The sequence below is a fragment of the Fukomys damarensis genome, unplaced genomic scaffold (genome assembly GCF_012274545.1).
Source record: "Fukomys damarensis isolate Sample0158 unplaced genomic scaffold, DMR_v1.0_HiC HiC_scaffold_34, whole genome shotgun sequence".
Classification (NCBI taxonomy): Eukaryota; Metazoa; Chordata; class Mammalia; order Rodentia; family Bathyergidae; genus Fukomys; species Fukomys damarensis.
The window spans coordinates 17,193,731-17,213,799 of record NW_022900946.1 but is presented as its reverse complement, the minus strand read 5'-3'; the positions used below and the strand labels follow the sequence as shown (position 1 = coordinate 17,213,799).

At 42.0% G+C, this 20,069-nt stretch overlaps 1 protein-coding gene across 4 annotated transcripts in view; it reads left to right on the top strand.

Annotated features, from left to right (window-relative positions):
• The window catches only part of Rbfox1 (RNA binding fox-1 homolog 1), a 1,859,632-nt gene that overhangs the window by 975,823 nt on the left and 863,740 nt on the right, over nucleotides 1-20,069 (top strand). For all 4 annotated transcript variants that reach the window (XM_010644147.2, XM_010644148.2, XM_010644158.3 and 1 more), the window contains one exon: nucleotides 2,063-2,110. In XM_010644147.2, the coding sequence (XP_010642449.1) occupies nucleotides 2,063-2,110 (48 nt within the window). The remainder of the gene's footprint in view (nucleotides 1-2,062; nucleotides 2,111-20,069) is intronic.

Here is a 20,069-nt window from a genome sequence, read left to right as displayed (position 1 = left end):
ACAGGGTCTCACTGTGTAGTTGAGGTTGACTTGACTTGGAACTCAGTATGTAGCCCAGGCTGGTCTCAAACTCACAGCGATTCTCCTGCCTCAGCCTCCCGAGTGCTGGGATTACAGGCATGCGCCACCACACTCGGCCTTTCAAGACGTTATATGAAGTGAAATAAGGCAGTTGCAAAAGTACAGACACTGTATCATTTCACTTGCATATACATTACAGCCTGAATGATGCTTCTCCAAAATTTGTGTGTGAAAGGCAAGCCCCCAAAGTTTCTGTGCTTGGAGAACGGTCTTGTAGGGAGGTAACTGAGGTTCACTGAAGTCCTGAGGATCGGATCTTGACCTGATAGCACTACTTGCCTCATAAGAAGAGGAGACACTAGAGTTCTCATTCTTTCTCTGAGATCACTCATGCAAGAAGGGGCTGTGACAACAAGATAGGAAGAGAGACCTTGTCAGGAGCTAAGCCCTGTAGCACATTGCTTAGACTTCTAGCCTCCAGAGTCGTGAAGGCAGATTTCTGTTGTGGAAGTTGCCTGCTCTGGTGTTTTGTGGTGGATTTCCCGGAACACTGCTGGGGTGAGGAGGTGACTTTCCTAACAGCAGATGCATCGTTCATCTGGTTGGGGAGAGGACCAGTGGATACCAGGGCATGGGGAGGAGGAACAGCAAACTGTTGAATGGAGTAGAGCTTCAGTTTTGGAAAGTCATAAGTTCTGAGTTGTTAGATGTTAATCATAACTCACAACCACAGGAATATATGTGATGCACTGAATTATGCACCTAAATGTGGTAAAATGGCCAGTGTCACTAGGAATATTTTTCCACAATAAGAAAACTGAGTGCTTCTCTTCACTGTTGTCAGAATAAACACCAGTTGTTTCTCACCTCTCTTCTCCTACCTTTCTGCTCTTAGTTCCCTCTCACCGTAGAGACTTCCTTCCTCCTCCTGGACTGCGCCCAATATGACCATGGCCCCAAGGCCTTTGCACATGTTTCTCCCTTGGCTCATCTCCAGATTGACTCAAAGCTTTTGTTCCATTGCTGCTTTGTCCTTTCAATTTGAGATCTTAGACCCCTATACTCTGTGTTCACCTCCCTTTCTCTTTATATTACTTTTCTTTACAGTGAATATCCCCTTGTGAATGCCATGAGCTGAAGGTTCTTTACAATGGCCTGATTTTTACTAACAAAGTATAAGCACCGAAGGGCAGGGCCTTCCTTATGTTGGTACATTACTATGTCCTTTATGCTTGGAGTCAGGCCTAATAGGCAGTAGGTACCCACTATGTATTTTCTGTATGAGTGAATTAATGCCATCGCTGTTCGTGTGAATATGCCTGCTGTTCCATTTAATGAGTTCCTTGAGGATAGGAAGCATGCTTTATTTGTACCTTTCTATTCCAAAGAAGGAAAAATACAGGCAAAAAAATGAGTCTGTAATAGATATGGATGGATGGATGGATAGACGGATGGATGATGGGTAGATGATTCAGTGGATGGCTGAATGGGCAGATGCATGGGTGGGTGAGTAAAAGAATGGATGGATGGGTGGATGGGTGGATGGGTGCATGGAGGGATCCCAGTAGATCGGTGATTTAGACGGACAGATGACTGGGTAACTGGTGGATGGACATGAAGAGATGGTAATGATCTCATGTTGAAACAACGTAGATTTGATTCTCCTGAACTTGGAATAGGACAGACATTAAATCTGATTAAAGGCAGTCCCTGCTGACGTTACTGAAGGTGTTGGGGTGGGGACGGATCATTTTATGAGCCATCAGCATCCCTCTGCTCTGGGCTCTGATGCATAGCATCCTCCTTGAGCTGCATCTGCATGTTGTAAAGCTTACTTCTGACAGCCATATGTCTCTAATGCTAACACGTCGGTGTCGGCGTGCCCCTGTACAGTGCACTATCAAGAGCAACGACTCGAGGAAGAGCTGTTAGGAGTGTGAGCATGTTATTATTTTAAAGGGCATTTCAACGACAGCCCTGACTTCTCTGGCCACAGGTCTGACTCCTGTTCTTTCTCTTGCTTTCTTTCTCCTTCTCTCAGGATATCAAAGGCGACTGCAATACCTGCGTGGAAATAGAAGACAGAAAGGTAAGTCCATATTTTTCATGTTTTTGCTTTCAAACAAAACAAGAGCTCTGTGATGTCAACTCAGGTGTTTAAGGCATGCCTCACTCAGCAATGGTTTGCAAATGAGCGTGTGCTGGTATCAAGACACTTAGCAATAAAGCTTGCAGTGTTCATCCCTTTTCTCCCTTGCAATCTGTGTTATTTCTGATGGTTTCAGTGAAGCATATATAATGTCATTAGATTTATAAAAATTTGGGTGCTGAGTTTTTGCTTTAGTCGTATCCTTTTCAGGGAAATGACTCATTTTTCCTTTAACTTGTTTTGCAATTCAGTTGGAGATTGTTGTTGAACATTCCATGTTTCATGTGTTACATGTAACTATATAGTGTGACATACGTTATAGGGTATGTAATATTGGGCTCCTCAGTGTGCATCTTCCCAGATGTGATCCATGTCCTTTACCTGAAAAAGAACGTGTCTCAGTGTCCATTCTGGAACTCTCACAGGAGCATCCACTTTCTGTTTGAGCCCCGGGGCGGCAGTCATTTCCTACATATCTGAGTTTCCCCCCATTTGTCTTGTTTGTTACACTTGGTGTCGATTCCTTCAGGATAAGCAACTGTCAGACTATTGTTAATGTTTTCACAGTCTCTCTTTATTGGCAAGTGTTCACAGGAAAGAGTTTCCCTGACCTCTTTCTACAGTTCAAGTTGCCTATACTTCCGTCAGACTTTTATGCAGGTCACAAACATGTTCCTGTCCCTTTAAAAAAAAAAAAATATTCATCATCGGGATCTTGTACCTTTACATGACAGGTCTTAGTTCTCATTTTTCCCCTTGTCCCTGCCCCCCCATTTACAAACATTTTATTTCCATTTTTTAATTTTCTCCTATTTTTTCTTTCCTTTATTACCTTTCCCCTACCCTTCCCACTTTCCCTACACCTTTAGCCCTTTTCTTCCTATTTCATATTAGGATCTTATGTACTATTATAGTTTGTTCACACCAGAGGAAAAACATATATTTTTTATTGGTAGTGTTTGAAAGATTCCAGGGGAAATGATAGTGTTAGGACAACAACTTTAGTTCCATTGTTAGCAAGATAAATCAGCTGCTAGGATAAACTCTGGGCAGCAAAAGCCACACAGGTGCTGTTCCACCTCCCAGCCTGCCTCGGCTTCGCCTGTCCATCTCAATGAGAGTGACCGCCCAGGCCGTGGCTGCTCTGAGGGAATGAGGCATGAGAAGAGGTGACTCATGGTCATTCTGTGCATGGCTTCAGCTCTTCTGGAAAGAGGAAAACATACAAACCCCCAGTGTTTCTATGCTTTTCTTCACGTTGTTGGGCTGTGTCAGATACTGATTAAAACATTTCTGAAAGATTTTTTAGGTGTTTGCTTAGCCTGACCTCAAATATTGCTATGTAAATTAACTGAGCACTAGAGATTAATTGGCATTGATTCTTAGCAACTAAAATTTTTTCTTCATTTTCTGGTTTACTAAGGACTTTCTATTCCTCTTGTTAACAGGGGAAGTTCTTTTTTTGTCTTTTTTTTTTTTCTTCAAATTCTCGGTAATGCAGTAAGTCTTCTATTTGGGCTGTTGCCTGTCCTTGCCTCTCCATGTGGTTTGAAGTCCAGGGTGAAATATATGCACAATGGAGTACTACTCAGCTCTCAAGAAGAATAGATCTCAGTCATTGGTAGGAAAATAAATGGTTCTTGAAATCATCGCATTAAGTGAAATAAGTCAGACACAGGTGGTTAAATAACAAACAGTTTCCCTGATATGAAAGGTGCAAAATATAAAGAATTTAAAAAGCAAAATAAAGAGAGGTGAAGGAACAGGGAAACAGACTCTACAGATGGGGGAAGGATCTAGGTGGAGGGCGAAGAGGGCTTGGGGAGTAAGAGTGACTCAGATGTGATGTGAATATGTATCAGTCCCCTGAGCTGATTGTACCCGCGACACATCACTGCCTATACAGAAAACTCTCTTAAAGAGTCGGGGCGGGGGAGGGTTGGGAGTTAGCTCCGAGTCCTGGAGTCCTGTCTTTCTAGGGGAAAGTCACTATGCCGACCTTCCTCGGCCGGAGGAGGAGCAGGGTCCCGCAGCCTCCCCGGAACCCTGTCTGTCGCGCTGTCAGTGCAGCGCTGTCAGGTGAGGCCACGCAGGGCAATGGCGGCCTCAGCAGCAGCGGGAGTGGTCGGCGGCGGCGGCGGCTTCGGAGGATGCACTTTGGTCCTGCTGTCACCTGATGTGTAATTATGAAACCTCCCCCCTGAAGTTACGACACTTGTCCCTGCGCGCGTGCGTGTGTGCGTCCCTCTCCGTTTAATCCAAATGCTTCTGGCAAAATCAGTAATTTGACAAAGTGGAATTGAAGTGACAAGAGATGACAGAGGTGCCAAAATAATAAGCAAACCTGTCTCTGAAGCAGCGGTGCCTTGGCCTGTGTGGGATTTGTACAGCCTCTGAGGGCTCTGAAGGACAATCGGCAGAGCTTTCTTTAAAATCTGATTCCCTTTCCTTCGGAAAGCTTAACGGGACCCCTTTAGGATTAGTACCGTCCCCAAACCAGCTTTGACTATTCCTCTTTTTGTTTTCCTTTCACCCTTCTTTCTTTCCTTTCTGCATCTCCTCCCTGTAGCCGGTGTATCTGGATGCCTTTGTGTATGTCCATCTGCCTTACATCGCTGACTATCTTCTTGGTAGAAGCATTTTAAAAATCACAAAATGTGAAGTTTTCCCTGGAGTACGATAGGCCCGCTCCGAGGCCACCTCCCACCGATTTCACGCCTCATTCTCATCCCATGCCAGTGAGTTGGGCCATTTGCCTTGAGATGAGTCGTTTTCCCGTTGTGTCCTAGCCTGAGAATGGTTGAAGATAAAGGGTAGATTCTGAGAGTTGAGAAGAGCCCTTGTCGTAATGAAGAGAAAAGCAATGAAATCATTGTACTTCCATGGAGTCTGGGCTCCACGTGAAAACCTTGGGAGAGCAAAGAGAGCCGCCCCACCTCTGTCTGTCTCATTGTTCTGTTTTCCTTTGTCCTGGATACCTGTTTTCTCGGACGCCATCGGGAAGCTCCTTGTTATTCGGAAAACCTTTCCTGGGGTGCGTGCTGGCATGCGCTCTGTCTAGTTTTACGTCTCTCTTTCGCTTCCACTCCTGCCGGTTAGCAGAGTCCCGTGAATGCACCTGCGCTTCTATGGGGTAAAATCTCTCAGAGGGTGAAACAGGGAGATATCAAGGGCTGCTGGCCGTTGTCACCTTTCGGTGACAGTCGCGTGCACAGATCGCCTCTTCCCACAGGTGGATGCCGCGGAGCTAATGTGGACTTGGCAAAGGTGAGTGGAGGCAGCCTGTCACTTGGAAGTAGCTGAGTAGTTGTGCATTTGACATTTAAGCGCTGTGTTTCTGCTGGGGGAATGAAGGCATTTAAGTTCATTTTTTTTGTGGTGTAAAAATCCATCTGAATTTCAACGCTATTATGAAGATCGTGCTTCAGGTGATGAGCGGAGAGGCTGCTGGGTCAGTCAGGGGGTGACCTGTCAGGAGGAGGCCAGAGCCCATTTGTCAGAGGCAGTCCACACAGGCGGAGCTCCCTCTTCTTACTTGTCATCTGGCCTGGCACCACGAAACAACTTCAGACCTGCTCCCATATTGCGGGAAAGGAGAGTGAGTGGGTTTCGAAGTTACAGCAACTTTCAGATCGGGTCTGATGACAGCCGTGATTTGGAGTGAGGCTCCCTTGCCCTGGTCAGTGCTGACACATTGGGGTTTTCCTTTTTACAATACGTGCAGCAGACCCGGCATCCTCAGTAGCTCTGGATGCTTGCACCCACGTGTGTTTGGGGTACCTGCATCATGTCTCTTCCACAGGTGGGAAAATAGAATTTCAGGCAGGGGAGCAACTTGTAACAGATCATTCCAATGCATCGTGAGCTCCAGATTTGAATTCAGGGATTCTGACCACAGAGGCCTTGCCCTTGTTGTTTCTAGTACGACTCAGCCTCATGCAAAAACCAAGTTCCACATTTGCAGTGCCTTAGAATTGTACTTTCCAACGGATACTTTCGTGCTGGATCTGTAACTCTATTCATTGCCAACTAAATAATATGGGCTTCACCAGGGGGACGAGGTTTCAGCCGCCACATTTTGGCTCTGGTTGGCTCAAGCTGGAGATTCTTCACTGCCTTGACCTCCCTGCCCTTCTGCTGAGTGGCTGGCATCTGGCAGGAAGGATACCAGGATGTCTCCTGGTTTGAGGATAAGAACAATAACTGTAAATGCAAAGCTCAGGCTGCATCTTCCAAAGACCCACTCAATTCCTTGCTGAAGTGATTTTACCAAGAAGTGCACAGGGTTAGAAATCCCATGCTTGGGCCAGGGATTTATCTTAGTGGTTCCACTGCCTGCCTTGCAAGTGCAGGGACCCGAGTTCGACCCCGGTACCAAAAAAAGAAAGAAAGAAAGAAAGAAATCCCATGCTTGAAATATATGGGGATCCCAACACATAAAAGCTAAAAACCATGGGCTTTGGAGTCTGACAGTCCTGGGTTTTAATCCCAGCTCTGCGATTTAGTAGCCACATGACCCTGAGAAGCTTTCTGCCATGGTCTTATTCTTGATTTGCTTTGGCAAGTTGGGGCTAATAAAACCCACTTGAAATGTTAATTTGAGTAATGGATGAGATAGTACTGAACAGCCATTTATGTAGCACAGTAATACTTTGGTTCACTAATGATTCTGTTTGCAAACAAAATCATTTGTCAACCAATTGTAGTCTTCAGTGTGCATTCCATGCTGGGACAAGCCAGGGAAATTATAAATTTGCAAACCAAGTGTTCTATGTATAGGTAGTGGTTGTACTGAAAAACCTTTAGACTTTAGGTGTGATTAAATAAAACTTAAGATTTTTGTTTGGGGGAAACAGGTGTACTTAATCTAGGAAAAGCAGAGCGTAGTTTTTCAGCTTTTATCCTTAAGATTTAAATTATATTTCAAAATGTTTAGCTATATTGAATCCTGTGTTGAGTGTTTTTTCCCCTCCCTGTGGCATTAAGGTTGATTCTTTAATGCCTTTTATTTCTGAACACATAGGCATAGACATTTTATATTTTGGTTGCCATTTTGCCAAAATAAGGGTTACTTTGTCTTAGTTAAAGAGAAATGAAGTTGGAGGCATACTTGTAAGGCAGAGCTTATATTTTGGTGTAAGAAGTTTGGGGTGATCTTCTCTTCGTATTAAATACAGCTGGGCCCTGAGACATCTGGACGGTGGCCACGGAAGACTGGTAATGGCTGTAGCCAGGTGAATTCCTTGCTTCCCATTTGCTGATGAAGGCTCACTTGATGGGAGTCTGGACCAGGTTTGAGTAACCCTGGAGGAAACAGTTTGCATTTCTCCCTCCCCACAGAGTGAACCCTGCAAATTGAGTGTGTGTGGTTAATTCTGTGTGGAGCACTGGTTCACGTTATTTGCCTGTTACTTAGTGGTCCACCGCACAGATCCTAGTAACAAATGTGTATGTAAATGGTTTTCATATTGAAATTATATAGATATTTGGTAAAAATAAAGCCTTCTTAGCTTGCTATTAAAAAATAAGCATTGGCAAAATTTTGCTTCCTTTTGCAAACTTGACCTCACCAGGTGACAAATAGGACCACAGCCATCTTTCCCATATGAGCACAAACACAGCCATTCTCCCCCAAATTGTAAAATAAATTAAGTTCCTAAACCAACGTATCACTCTACTTGGTATGAAACACAACTTAATCAATTGCAGCTACTCTTATTTTTTTAAATATTTATTTACGCCCATAACTATAGGCATTGTCTGTCATTTATAATTAAATTTATTTTTAAAAATGAGTCCCCAGGAAGTTGTATGGGTGCTCAGAGAGGTGGGCAACCAGTGGGATTTGATAGACTTTGGCAGCACTTTGCAAAGGAAGAGGCTCTTGACACCAGTCAGGAATTAACCAATGTATCTATCCGCGAAGCTCAAGCAAGGGGCATAGCTTATTGGAGAGAATAGGATACTGTGAAATGATGTGGACCATGATGACCTGCAGAATTACGGCCCCATATTCTGGGAGATATTATTCAGCTGATTGTGGGTGGATTTTAGACTCACGATTGCCATTTTCCAAGCCAATTTAGAGAAGTGGATTTTATTAAACACTATGGATTTTTGAAATGCTATGAGCAATCCTATTAAAGCATATATACAGAAGAGATTTAACACACTTATGGGGCTGGAGATTTGCAGGCTGATTGCCAGTGGGTTAGGAAAATGTCTCGTTTGCCTGATTCTAGGGATAGTGTTGCTGACAGGTCTTCCTGGCAGTGGGAAGAGCCTGTGGAAAGATACAGAGTGTGAAAGAGTGTGGGATCTTTAGGGTCAACTCAGGCCAGATGTGCACGTTCAGCACTGCCTGGCAGGGACAGGGGTGCAGTGAAGGGGAAGCAGATTGTGGATGATACTGTTTGCCATGCAAATGGACTGGGGCTTTCTGACAATCTTCCTTCCTTGCAAAAGGAAGGTCTTTGCTGGATGAGCCCAGAATTACATGGCACCAAGAAGCAAGAAGGCACTTGCCCTTTGTATGACAAACTCAGACAAAGAGGAAATCAGTCGTCAAAAAAGAGGGAGTGGAGACAGAGGTGGTCTTGGGTAAGTCTGGGGATAAGGTGAAGATGAAGACTGGCTAGAACAGGATGCAGTCGGCCAGAACTCTGAGAAACAGGAATGCTGGTTGTCAGCCAGGTGCTCCATCTTTAATGATGGGTGAGGTATGAATATGGGATTGCAGATGTCTCTTTCAGGTAGTCATTTTTTTGTATAGACTCACAGATAGGATAATGGTTCACATTGTAGTCCTGCCTGTGGAATCTTATTTCACTTTGAAAAATTCTACCCCTTGCAGCAACCTGGATGAGTCTGGAGCATATGATGCTGAGTGAAATGCGCCAGACATAGACAAAAGCTGTGTACTCTCACTTCTATATAGCATTTTTGAAAAAGTGGAGTTCGTAATATTAGAGTAGAGAGATGGCTGTCAGGAGCTGGAGGTAGTAAGAAGAGTCAAAAGATACCTACTTTCAGCTATAAGATGAATAAGTTCTAGAATAGTAATGTCTGGCACGATGCATATGATTGTCAATATATTAGATTTACTAAGAGCATAGTTCTTAATTTTCCTTACCACAAATGCACAAAAAAGCCATCAGCAACATGATGGGTGGGCTCATTAGTGTGATTGTTGTAAACATTTCACAGTATACACATGTATCAAAATGGCATCACGTGACACACCACAAATGTATGCTTTAACCATGTTTCACTAAAACTGAGAACACGTAAAGGTGTGTGATGGATTAGGAGCGTGTTTCCTGCAGGCTCATACTGGCCACGTGTAGGGCTCAGATCTGAGACAATGGGTGATGTATTTTTGGTGATTTGGGAACACAGCCTCACATCGCGGAGAGAGAGGTTGAGGATCTTATTCCTTTGCCGTCTACATTCCAAACTTTGGGATTAGATCCCAGAGATAAATTTGGATGTACTTCTAAACAAACTGAAAGATACCAGGGCTTTGCTAACATATCTTTGTCACCAAATAACCTAGACGTCCCTAGCTGGCAATTCTCACATCTAGCTATGATCAAGTCATGTTTCTTTGTTTCTGAATTAGGAGTAATTTCTATGAATGACAAAAGATATTACTTTCTTTCCACCTACTTTAGTGAGGTATTACTTTTGTTTCTTAAATCTTCAACCAATTTTAATAAATCTGCTTTATTTTAACAGATCTAGAAGAACAAAACTTTAATCAGTTTAAAGATTAGAGAACTACAGGATAATTGTCCTGAAGTTTAGGAAATACTGTTTTCTTTTCTTTTTTGGGTGGGGGGTACCAGGGATTGAACTCGGGTCCTTGTGCTTGCAAGGCAGGCCACCGAACCGCTGAGCTAAATCCCCAGCCTGGAAATACTGTTTTCTATGCGAGGTTAAATTAGGAAAGGGATTCTGTTTGTATTTTGGAAGTTTCAAACTCTACTCGTTTGCAGGGGTCCAGGAGAGGTTGCAGAGGAGAGGAGGGGTCTGAACCAAGGTGGGGAGGAGGAAAAAGTTTTGGATTTTGAGACAGATAAGACCTCTCCATAAAACTCAGTGACCCTGGCCATTGGCTATGGACAGCTCCATCCAGAAGTACGTCAGAGACTCTTCAGCTTAAATATATGTGTACACTTCATTGCATGAGGTGAGATGATGTTGATCAACATGGACAATGAATTAATCTAGATTTTTGTGACTTAGATGCCAGTGAGGTCGAATATGATCACAAAGCAGTCACCAGAGTGGGCATGCTGTTCATACCACTGTCTTGTTCTGGAGATGACAGAGAATTATTGCACAGGGCTTTGGACAGACAGAACAGGGTTGGAAAACAAGACATTTTTCATTTGGGAGCATGAAGATTCACAAATGAATTTCTCATTAAAAACCACAGTGAGATACCTTAACCAACAAAGGCAAAAGTTTGTAGGAGCACCTGTTTGGATAGAACTCCCCAAATTTGTCTGGGGATTGGGTCTCTCCTCTGCTCCAAAGATTCTTTTTTAAGAGCTGGTTGTTCATATGCATTAAAAAAAAGAAGCTCCAAAGAGTCCCCCAATATTTTGGGAATGAAAATTAAGGCATGCCAGAGGAAGAGGGTTTAAGTTTCAGTGTGCGGGGATGTGGGGAGAGCATCCTAGGAATTAGACATCGGGGCAGAAAAGCATGGCAAGGTTTGGGAACTGAGCAGGAATCTGAGAAAAGTGACTTGTGATGAGATGATGCTATAGGTATGTTCCTTGAAATGATCATAATTATTATGTATTGCAAACATATTCCACTCCTACTGAAAATAAGAACTAGCTACCAAAAAATGATGAGACTCGAAATTAGGCTAACACCAAGCTACTATATGAAGCCTTCACAACAGAGAGAGAATTATGACTCACCGTGTAGGTGAAACCCGTGGGATGGAGCGTGAGCCAGAGGGATGACCTGGTGCCTGCAGACACTTCCATTATCTGAGAATATCTGCTTGTGCGCAGCTTGTGTTTGTTCATGACTTCTAGGACTTCTGTCAGCTTTCTTACAATCCCTCCATCCCGGACAAAGGAATGGGGCAGAGGGAGCTCGTGCCAGCCAAGCCATCCTCTGTGTTGTTTGGCTTTGCTGTTTATTCTGCAGTCTGTCTTTCATGTGAGTCCCCCAACACTGAATCATCCTCAGATTAGTAACCCTCATTCCTGGTGGGCATAGTTCTCATTCCAAACTAGCGCACAGCCATCCGCCAGCCTGCTGTTTGCCTGTGTTCTGGGCAGCGGCTCACTCCCGGTCCCTCTGTCTCTGGCCAGAGAATGGTGCAGAAGCATCTGACACCCACAGGGTAGCTCGTGTTTACAGACTTGTCTCATTTCCTTTGCTCAGCAAGTGTTTGTGGATGAGATCCTGGTTGGATGTGAAGTGTAGGCTCCAAATAGATTTCATCTTATTCTTACTCTCTGCTGAGATATGGGAACTGCTGCAGGAGATGGTAAAGGGGTCCCACCAACAGCCAGATTCAACATCATTTTATCTTGCCTTGAGGATAGGCAGTAGTAAGATGATAAATTCCAGTGTCAGGAAATATACACTCAGAACCCGCGGATAGGAGGGATTTATTTTAAACAATAGTCTAGCCTAGTGGAAAAACAGTTTGGGAATAAACTCAGTCTGTGTGTGGATCTTGGCTCTGCCCTTTACTGTTAGGGAGACGGTGTGATCTTGGCTTTCTGACCAACCCGCACCTTCATCCATAAGATGGGGCTGGATAGTGCACACCCTCTCTGAGTCTTGTGTGTATATTAGTTACGATGTCTTCAGTTGCACAGTAGAAAAACTAGATTGGCCCAGCTTTAAGAAGAAAGTGGAATGACAGTGGCTGGGTCAGTCCACTCCCTCCTAATATAGCTGCATCTTGGTATTTAGACTCCACCGTCTGGTAGAATTGTGGATCACTAGCACATGCTTAAATTCTACTTGTGGAAAGAAGCCATTTCTCTCCCAACATGATTGCCCCACCCGCGCCTGCAGGGGATGGTAATTCGTGATCTCCGTGAATGCCTGAAACAGTGGCTAGCACTGAGTACTGTAAATCCTGTTTTTAAAATTTCCTATGCATTCTGAATGATAATAATATTTAATTTACAATTTAGGCTCAGTAAGAGATTAGCAATAATAACTAATAATAGAGCAATTGTATAACAATATATTGTAAAAAGTTAATATGGTCTTTGCCCAGCCCCTCCATTACAATATGTGATGAGACAAAGATAGGAGAATGATTTGGCATTATGATATGGCATCAGGCCACAGGGACGCTGAGATGCCCTGACACTCTGATGAGTGAGATAGCTCCTAAGTGAGTAACAAGCGGGTAGCATACACAATGTGGATACTCTGGGGGAAACATAGGGTGATTCACATGTCAGGAGGACCAGCGTAGGCTGGCACAAGATTGCCTCACACTACCACGTAGTGTGTGATTTAAAATTACCAAACATCGATTTCTGGAATTTTAAAATATATTTTGCACAACTGAAACAATACAAAGCAAAACCATGGATAAAAGGAGGTACCACCCTCCTTTTACCAGTACCACCCGGAGGGGTGATTCTCATTGGCTCGGCAGGAGTCACATAGCTCTACACAGGACTGTGTTCTGCCTGCCTTTCTCCCTTCACCCTTCCCCACAAATCAGATGAGCTCAAAGGAATGACTGCAATAAACTAAAAGTGAAGGGGGAGTTGGTTCCCAAAGGAAACCTTGATGGGTCTTATTTTTAGAAAGTAAAAAGGATAATCATGACAACATCTGGCTGCTCTGAGAACTTACTAAATGCCACAGATAATCTTTAAGTGCTTTATGTGCGCTGAACTATAAAGGCCTTGTAAAAGTCCTTTAGAGTCCAAACTGCTTCTTCCCTGATTACAGATGACAAAGCAGATGGGAGGGGAAGTTCATAGGCATGCCTGGTGAAAGTGTAAGGAAGGCATTCAAACACAGCAAGTCTGAATCTGACCACAGTATTCTATCTCTGACAAGGATGCTACACAGTAAGAACCAATCAGCAACCCTAGAATGGGCACCAGCCTCAGTGCCTGATACCCCAGCAGGTGGTAGCTGTTCTCATGAGAGTTACTGCAACATAGCTCTCAACAGAACAGAAATATCCCAGGCCAGTGGTAATGATAATTCTGTCGTCCATCTCTGTGTTCAAATTCCTCTTCATCTCTCATCCTAATATGTGATCTCAGGTCCTGAATTTGCTGTCTGCTTTTCAGGAATACTGCAGTGGTCGTGTTTCCAGCCAGCGCTTTTCTTCCCAGCATATCTCTGAGTTGTTTGTTTGTTTTTTTAGATAGGAGCGTCTTACTCCAGGACAGGTCTTTGAACCCTGCCTTTTATATTTTATCTGCAGGTTAATGCTTCTACTAAATGCGGAAAATGAAATGTTAGACATAACTTTCATCTTTGATATATTTTAGGGAAATGTGAGAGTAGTGGCAGGCTGGGGAAAGAAGAGGCAGGTAAGAAGCAGCAGAGTTTCTAAAATGGATGCGGTGTTGAGGGAAATTAGCCTCCCGTGGACTGGAGACCCAAAAGCAAAGGAGGAAGGTACACTGGGCCCACTCAGTGGTACTGCAGGCCCAAACATATCATGGAGTACAGTGAAAAGCAGGTAGATCAGGCTGTTTGTCTGATCCACCCTCCAGTCACCTTGAAGCTGGCTTTTGGAAGTGACTCCAAAGACTCCCAGGGGTAGCAGAGTGGCTAAGAGCTTTAGCTCTGGATCCTCAAAGGCCTTGTTCGAACTCCAGATTCACAATTTCCTTGTTACTTAACCTCTCAGATGCTCAACTTCCCATGGAAACTGCACAGGCTAAGCCATTTCTGGGGTCACCCTGGGACTCAGTGAGCTGTCCTGCTTTGGGAACTCACAATCCTGGGTAGAGTTTTTACCCTCAGAAATTCCAAGCTAACTTAGGGTTTCACACATATTTGCTTTCCTCCTACTTTCTTTTTTAAGTCTTTGACTCAGTTGTTAGGATGAGATCAGAGAAGGTATATCTAAGATCACTTAGGTCGATAACAAAGTAAATAACAAAACCCAAACTAGATAGCAGTCGTCAGATACAAGCCAGGATTTTGTGTGTCCTACAGGTACTTGTCAGTTTGAGAGAAGGTACAGGAGGGGGTCGGAAACAGATTGGATGCCTACTGTTCACTCAACTTGGCAGTGGCCACATAGGACGTTCCTGCTGATGAGAAGTCTGAGGTTGCAAAATGAATGCTAGAATGAGTAGCAATGTCTGCCCTCAGTGAAAGTGTGAGAGACACAATACATGTGACAGGTACTGGCTGGTCCTGGCAAAGAGTCTGGTAACTCATGTGTAAAAGGAAGCCAGATGCTCCATATTTAATTCCAAAGATGAAGAGAAGACAGATATTTATGCTTCTCTCCTTTTGAACATGCTTATCTCTCGTTATATTGTAGATTTGCAGCTTGACAAATCACTGTTATTATACGCCCTTGCATGACTTAAAATCACATTAACAAATAAAATCTTTTATCAGGCACTTGTAGACCCTCTTGCCTAGGCTCTAGAGAACCCCATTTACTGATGACTGTATTATGATGATTTACCTTACTTCTGCTGCAGATAAGTAGTTTTATGTTTTGATCCCTTAATTTTAAAAGTGTGACTTGTCATCTCTTCCCAATTTTGTATTAACTGGGGCTGAGTTCCTTACATTTTAATATCATTAATTATAGCTATTATTTTCATTTGTCATTTATTTTTCTTTCAGAAAAGCAAGCCTATTCTTTTGTGTAATTTTCAGTGATGCTTCTCTCTTTAAACTCTGAATTAAAATGTATTTAGGAAATGCTTAATTAAGTACAGAGCTATTTTTCAAGGATGAGTCTGTCATCTCTTACTTTCAAAAGAAAAAAAAAATGGCCAGTGGCTTTTTTTTTATAATGAGTGACATGAACGTTAATTAATTTTTCTTTCTCTTCAGTTGGTGTGTTTTATTATCCCACTTCTTGATATGTGATTGGGTGACTTCACATTTGAGGTATGAAGCATGCCCTGTCCAAACATGACTTATGTTGTCCCAGCACTTTTGCATAGTTCAGCTGAAATTTTATTACTGTTGATCAAGGTCAGAAAACTCTAGGCTTCTGCCACCCATCTAGGTTGCTGAGATCATTTTTGACAGAACTGACGCAGTGGCAAAAAAGCCTGGGTAACAGTGAGTTGGGGCAAAGCTGAAGGTGTGTATGCCACCATGCACACAAATATGCACACACAGGAATCATGCGCTCTCACAGTGAGTGTCTGTCAGTTTACTGCCCTTTCTGTCCAATTGCAACCCAGCACTAAATTTTGCATAAAGTCAAATAATGCACTGTCTTTTAAACTAAAAGCTATCTGGTTTTGGGATCAATGAAAACTCTCATTTTTCTTCATTTTTCCAGCTTTAACAAAGTGTAAATGATGAGTGATAATTAAGTATGTCTAAAGTGTAAATTTCATGTTTTGATACTTTATGTGTGTTGTGAAATAATTACCACAATCTATATCTATCTGGCAAAGAATCTAATAACTCATGTATAAAACAAAGCCAGATGCTCCATATTTAATCCCAGAGATGAAGAGAAGACAGGTATTTACATGTATCTTCTAATATATATATTTTACATCTAATATATTACATAATATACATTAATAAATTATGTAATATATTAGATCTAACTATATCTATACCTATATCTATATCTATATAGATCTATATCTCCAGTAATGTATTCATCACCTCACATAGTTACTGATTTACTGATTTCTTTGGGTCTTTGTGTGTGGTGAGAATTTAAGGTCTATACTCTTAATAAATGTCATATTTTCTTTTTAAACAAAAGGGATCTCTGAGAAGAAAGATTCTTTAGCCAAGAAAAGGTCATAAGGTCATCAACTTCTGATTTCTGGCTAAGCCAGCAGAAAGTGGGGAGCAAATGTTTACCACAAGCCAGGTAAGCAGGGTCTGACTCAGCCAGGAAGGTAGACAGCTTTTCTAAGCCATGCTCAGGTAAATAATTGGCACCCGTACTGTCTAGAAAATCAAGTCACAGGAGGTATTGGACAACTGTAAGATCACTAATGCATTCCCTCAAAGTCATATTCTAACTTTCCAAAAGGCAAAAGCGTATATTTTTATAATCATTTTAGATTGAGATTTTCCTTTGATCTGATTTACCAACCCACAAATTTAAAACTTTTAGTTTTTCTCCTAACATGGAAATGTTTTATTAGAAAATCATAAAAATACAAGATCTAAAGACCTAAGAGTAAACTGACCGAAAGGAAAGGAAAAGAAATTCAACACACAGGATGCCTCCTTTTAATAGCTATATGGAAATACAAATTAGTTGCATGATATAACTCTGGATATACCTACTAAATTAGCCACATTCACATAAAATAATAACATTACTTCTTCATTTGTTGAGGTTGCCATGAAACTTGCCCCCTCATTCTTTATTAGAGGTTATAATTAGGTTTTATAATCAGTGAAAAAATCATTTAAAAAATGGAGTATCCTTGCCTATGAGCAACCAAACCACCCTTTTGATGTGGACTTATTCCTATAAAGTATTCTAGTTTAATAGAAACAAAGGCCCCATAAATACAGCCACCACAGTCCTTTTAGTTGCATTGTCAAAATGTTGGCAGTAACCTAAATGTTCAACCTTAGGGGACAGCATATTCTGTTGAGTAGGGAACATGATGGAATATTATTTAGTTCTTAAAATGATGGATATGTTTAGCTCAGTGCTACACACCTATAATCCCTGCTACAGGGATGAAGGATGAAGCAGAAGAATTGCAAGTTGTAAGCCAACCTGAGAAACTTAATAAGACTCTGTGTGAAAATAAAAGTCAGGAAAGGATGGGAATTTAGCTCAGAGGTAGAGTACTTGTCTAGCATGTGTGAGGCCCTGGCTTCCTTCTTCGAAACTGCAGGACTTTAAACAAAGGTTTTTTAAAAAGTAAATAAAGAATATGCTTATGTTAAAGGACCATAGACACAATAATGACACTGTTGCATAAACATATATCTCATAAGAGAGCACATGTTTCGATTATGACCATGTATACAATGTTCATGGAAAACAAATATTTGTTCATATCCAGATAATTTCCTTGATTTGTAATTGGACAGTTAGAAAGCAGGAGTAGAAAAAGGCAGTTAGAAGCCATGTAAGACTAAATTGAGGCTGAGTTTGTGACATTTTATTAACCTATGTCTCTGGTATCTTCTGTAGGAATGGTGATGATGTCACTGACTTTCAGATGTCACTAGGAATCTTACCAATAGTGTATATCTAAATTGCTGATTCATTGTCTGCATATAGTACTCAGTGCATGTTCTTTTGTGACCACATTACATGGAGATAATGATAAAGAATGATATTCCTGTTAAGAAACAAAAGTTAGTAGATAAAAGGAACTTCCAAACAAGATGCTGTAATCTATAGTAAATATCTACAGTGAAATATTTCTAAATGTCCAAGTATATGAAATGGATACCAGTCACCTCCCTTCAAGACAGCTCTAGAGAAAAGCTCTTGTCTTATTTTTCTGGAAAAAAAGGAAAAGCAGAGTTCACAAGAATTTGACCTGATTGACTGTGTGAGCTACACATCAATCTTGGGTGCTGATTCAAGAAGTTTCCCAGATACAGGTGGTTTTGTCTTTGCTGAAATGAGACCTGTCAGAATTTGTAGCAACTTGCTCAGCAATTTTAAAATAATAGATAGGGAAATGACGTAAGGTAGGTAGTAGTACGTCCACCTACTTCCCATCACTTAACTGGGCAGAAGTATCTGTCAGGCAGGAGTCTCCAGACCTACTGGTGTTCGTGAAATTAAAGCAACTACTTACATTCTTGAAATGTAACAGTTCATTTAAATAGGATCAATTTTGGCCTTTAATTTGGGAGCAGATTTGCGCATTTTATCAGAAGTCTATTTTGCTACAATTACCAAAGATATGACTTTAATTCTGCCTTTACCTTTTCTCATAGATACTATTCCAAATGACTTGGACCATTTTGCTCCTTTGTGTGAGTTCATAAATTTGTTGGGTGGCATTTAACAATTGCATTATCTTTCACAGAGCCAGTTGTCTTTACAATTTTGCAATTCTGGGGTACATTTTATGATAACTATGATGCATGCATGCCATAGAGTTGACTTTAGGTAACTTAGTCACATGTTTACTCATCTCCTTTACTAGAGCCATCGGCATTCTTGGCAATTGGTGATGGTACCCAATCTTCACCACTGATTTTTAAATCCCATTTGACATCATTTGTGACTAGTAACCACTGTTAACTACTTATTAGGTCCATCTTACCTAGGCTAAGGTGGCACTAGAAAGAGGGGGATATCCATCTTGGATTTCATTCCTATTTATAAATCACTGGGTATACAGTCATTCCAACATATTTTCTCAGTACCTGCCACTGTCACCATGGAGCTTAAAGTCATTGGAGAAACAGATATCTAATACAAGATTATGTAATTAGAATTGTTTTGTAAAATGGAAAAAAATATAGTGGGATGATAAATAAAGGAGAAAGAGAGAGGGAGAGAGGGAGAGAGGAAGAAAAGCCACCAAAAATGTAAGGAAGGAAAGAAGTGAAAGAAAAATCAGTGAGGAATTTAGTTTCACATGACAGCATCCCAACCTGGCATAAAATTATTTTATTGATTCAAGTGCTACTGGTCCCTCAACCTTCCAAAGACTCATGGAAAGCTTTGCCCTCCTTTTTCTGACTGCTTTTGCTCACTCAGATTTGGCTTGCCCTGGGAAGCTGTGAGAAGGATATTACTGGCTCTCCCCTTACATTCTGTGATTCCATTCTACAATTTACATTCTGGGGTTGATGGGGAGTTTCTTTTCCCAAACAATCCTACAGGAAGACGCTTTTTAGGTGTATCTTTCTCTGATGCCATGGACCATAAATCCCTACCCTGCCCCAGCAACCTTCTGACAGCACCTAGACTTCAGTCAAAGGGTCACAGAATGTTGATCAACCAGGACCAACTCTACCCCATTCCTGGAGTGCTGAGATCGATCCAGTCCATCGCCAGCCATGTGAAATGATTAAAGAGGAAGAGAAGTAACCCTGAAACAAGCCACAGGGCTTCTCATTACAGACAGAATGGAAGCCAACCAGGAAAGAAACAACTATCTACATTAGCTGGAGGCAGAATTTCCAGATGGTTACCAATCTCTAAAATACCGTGGCTTATCTCTTTAAGGTTTCTTCCTTCTAATCCAGTCTCCATCCTATCTCTTCCCTGTGTCTTCTCTATCCATTCCTGCTCTTGGTCATCCACATCCTACACAAATCTGAAAGTATCAGGCACAAGGAACACACACACCCACACACATATGCATACACATGCGCACACACACATACACTTTCTGATCAACTTCATAGAATCATAATGTTCTATGAAAGAGGGGGACCTCTTGGTGGCACAGGTGGGCTTATGAACAGTAAGCTACTAAGCAAGAATTATAGTTATTGGGAGTTCTGAGGAGGCCTTCTGTGATCCTGAAGGACACTAAGGATGACTTCAATAATGTCCTGCCTTCCTACAGATTACAGAAGCTTTCTGCTTCACAGGAATGGCTGCCACACATAGGTTCTGTCATCTAAGAGAGGCAAACTCCAAAGTTAAGGGGAAGGGGGTTGTCAGAGCAACCCAGGATTCGGATAGGAAGGGGCCAAATGGGGATCATGCCCACGAGAATGTGCAGGCCTGGATACTTTCCTGATGTTACTACTTTTTTCCTGC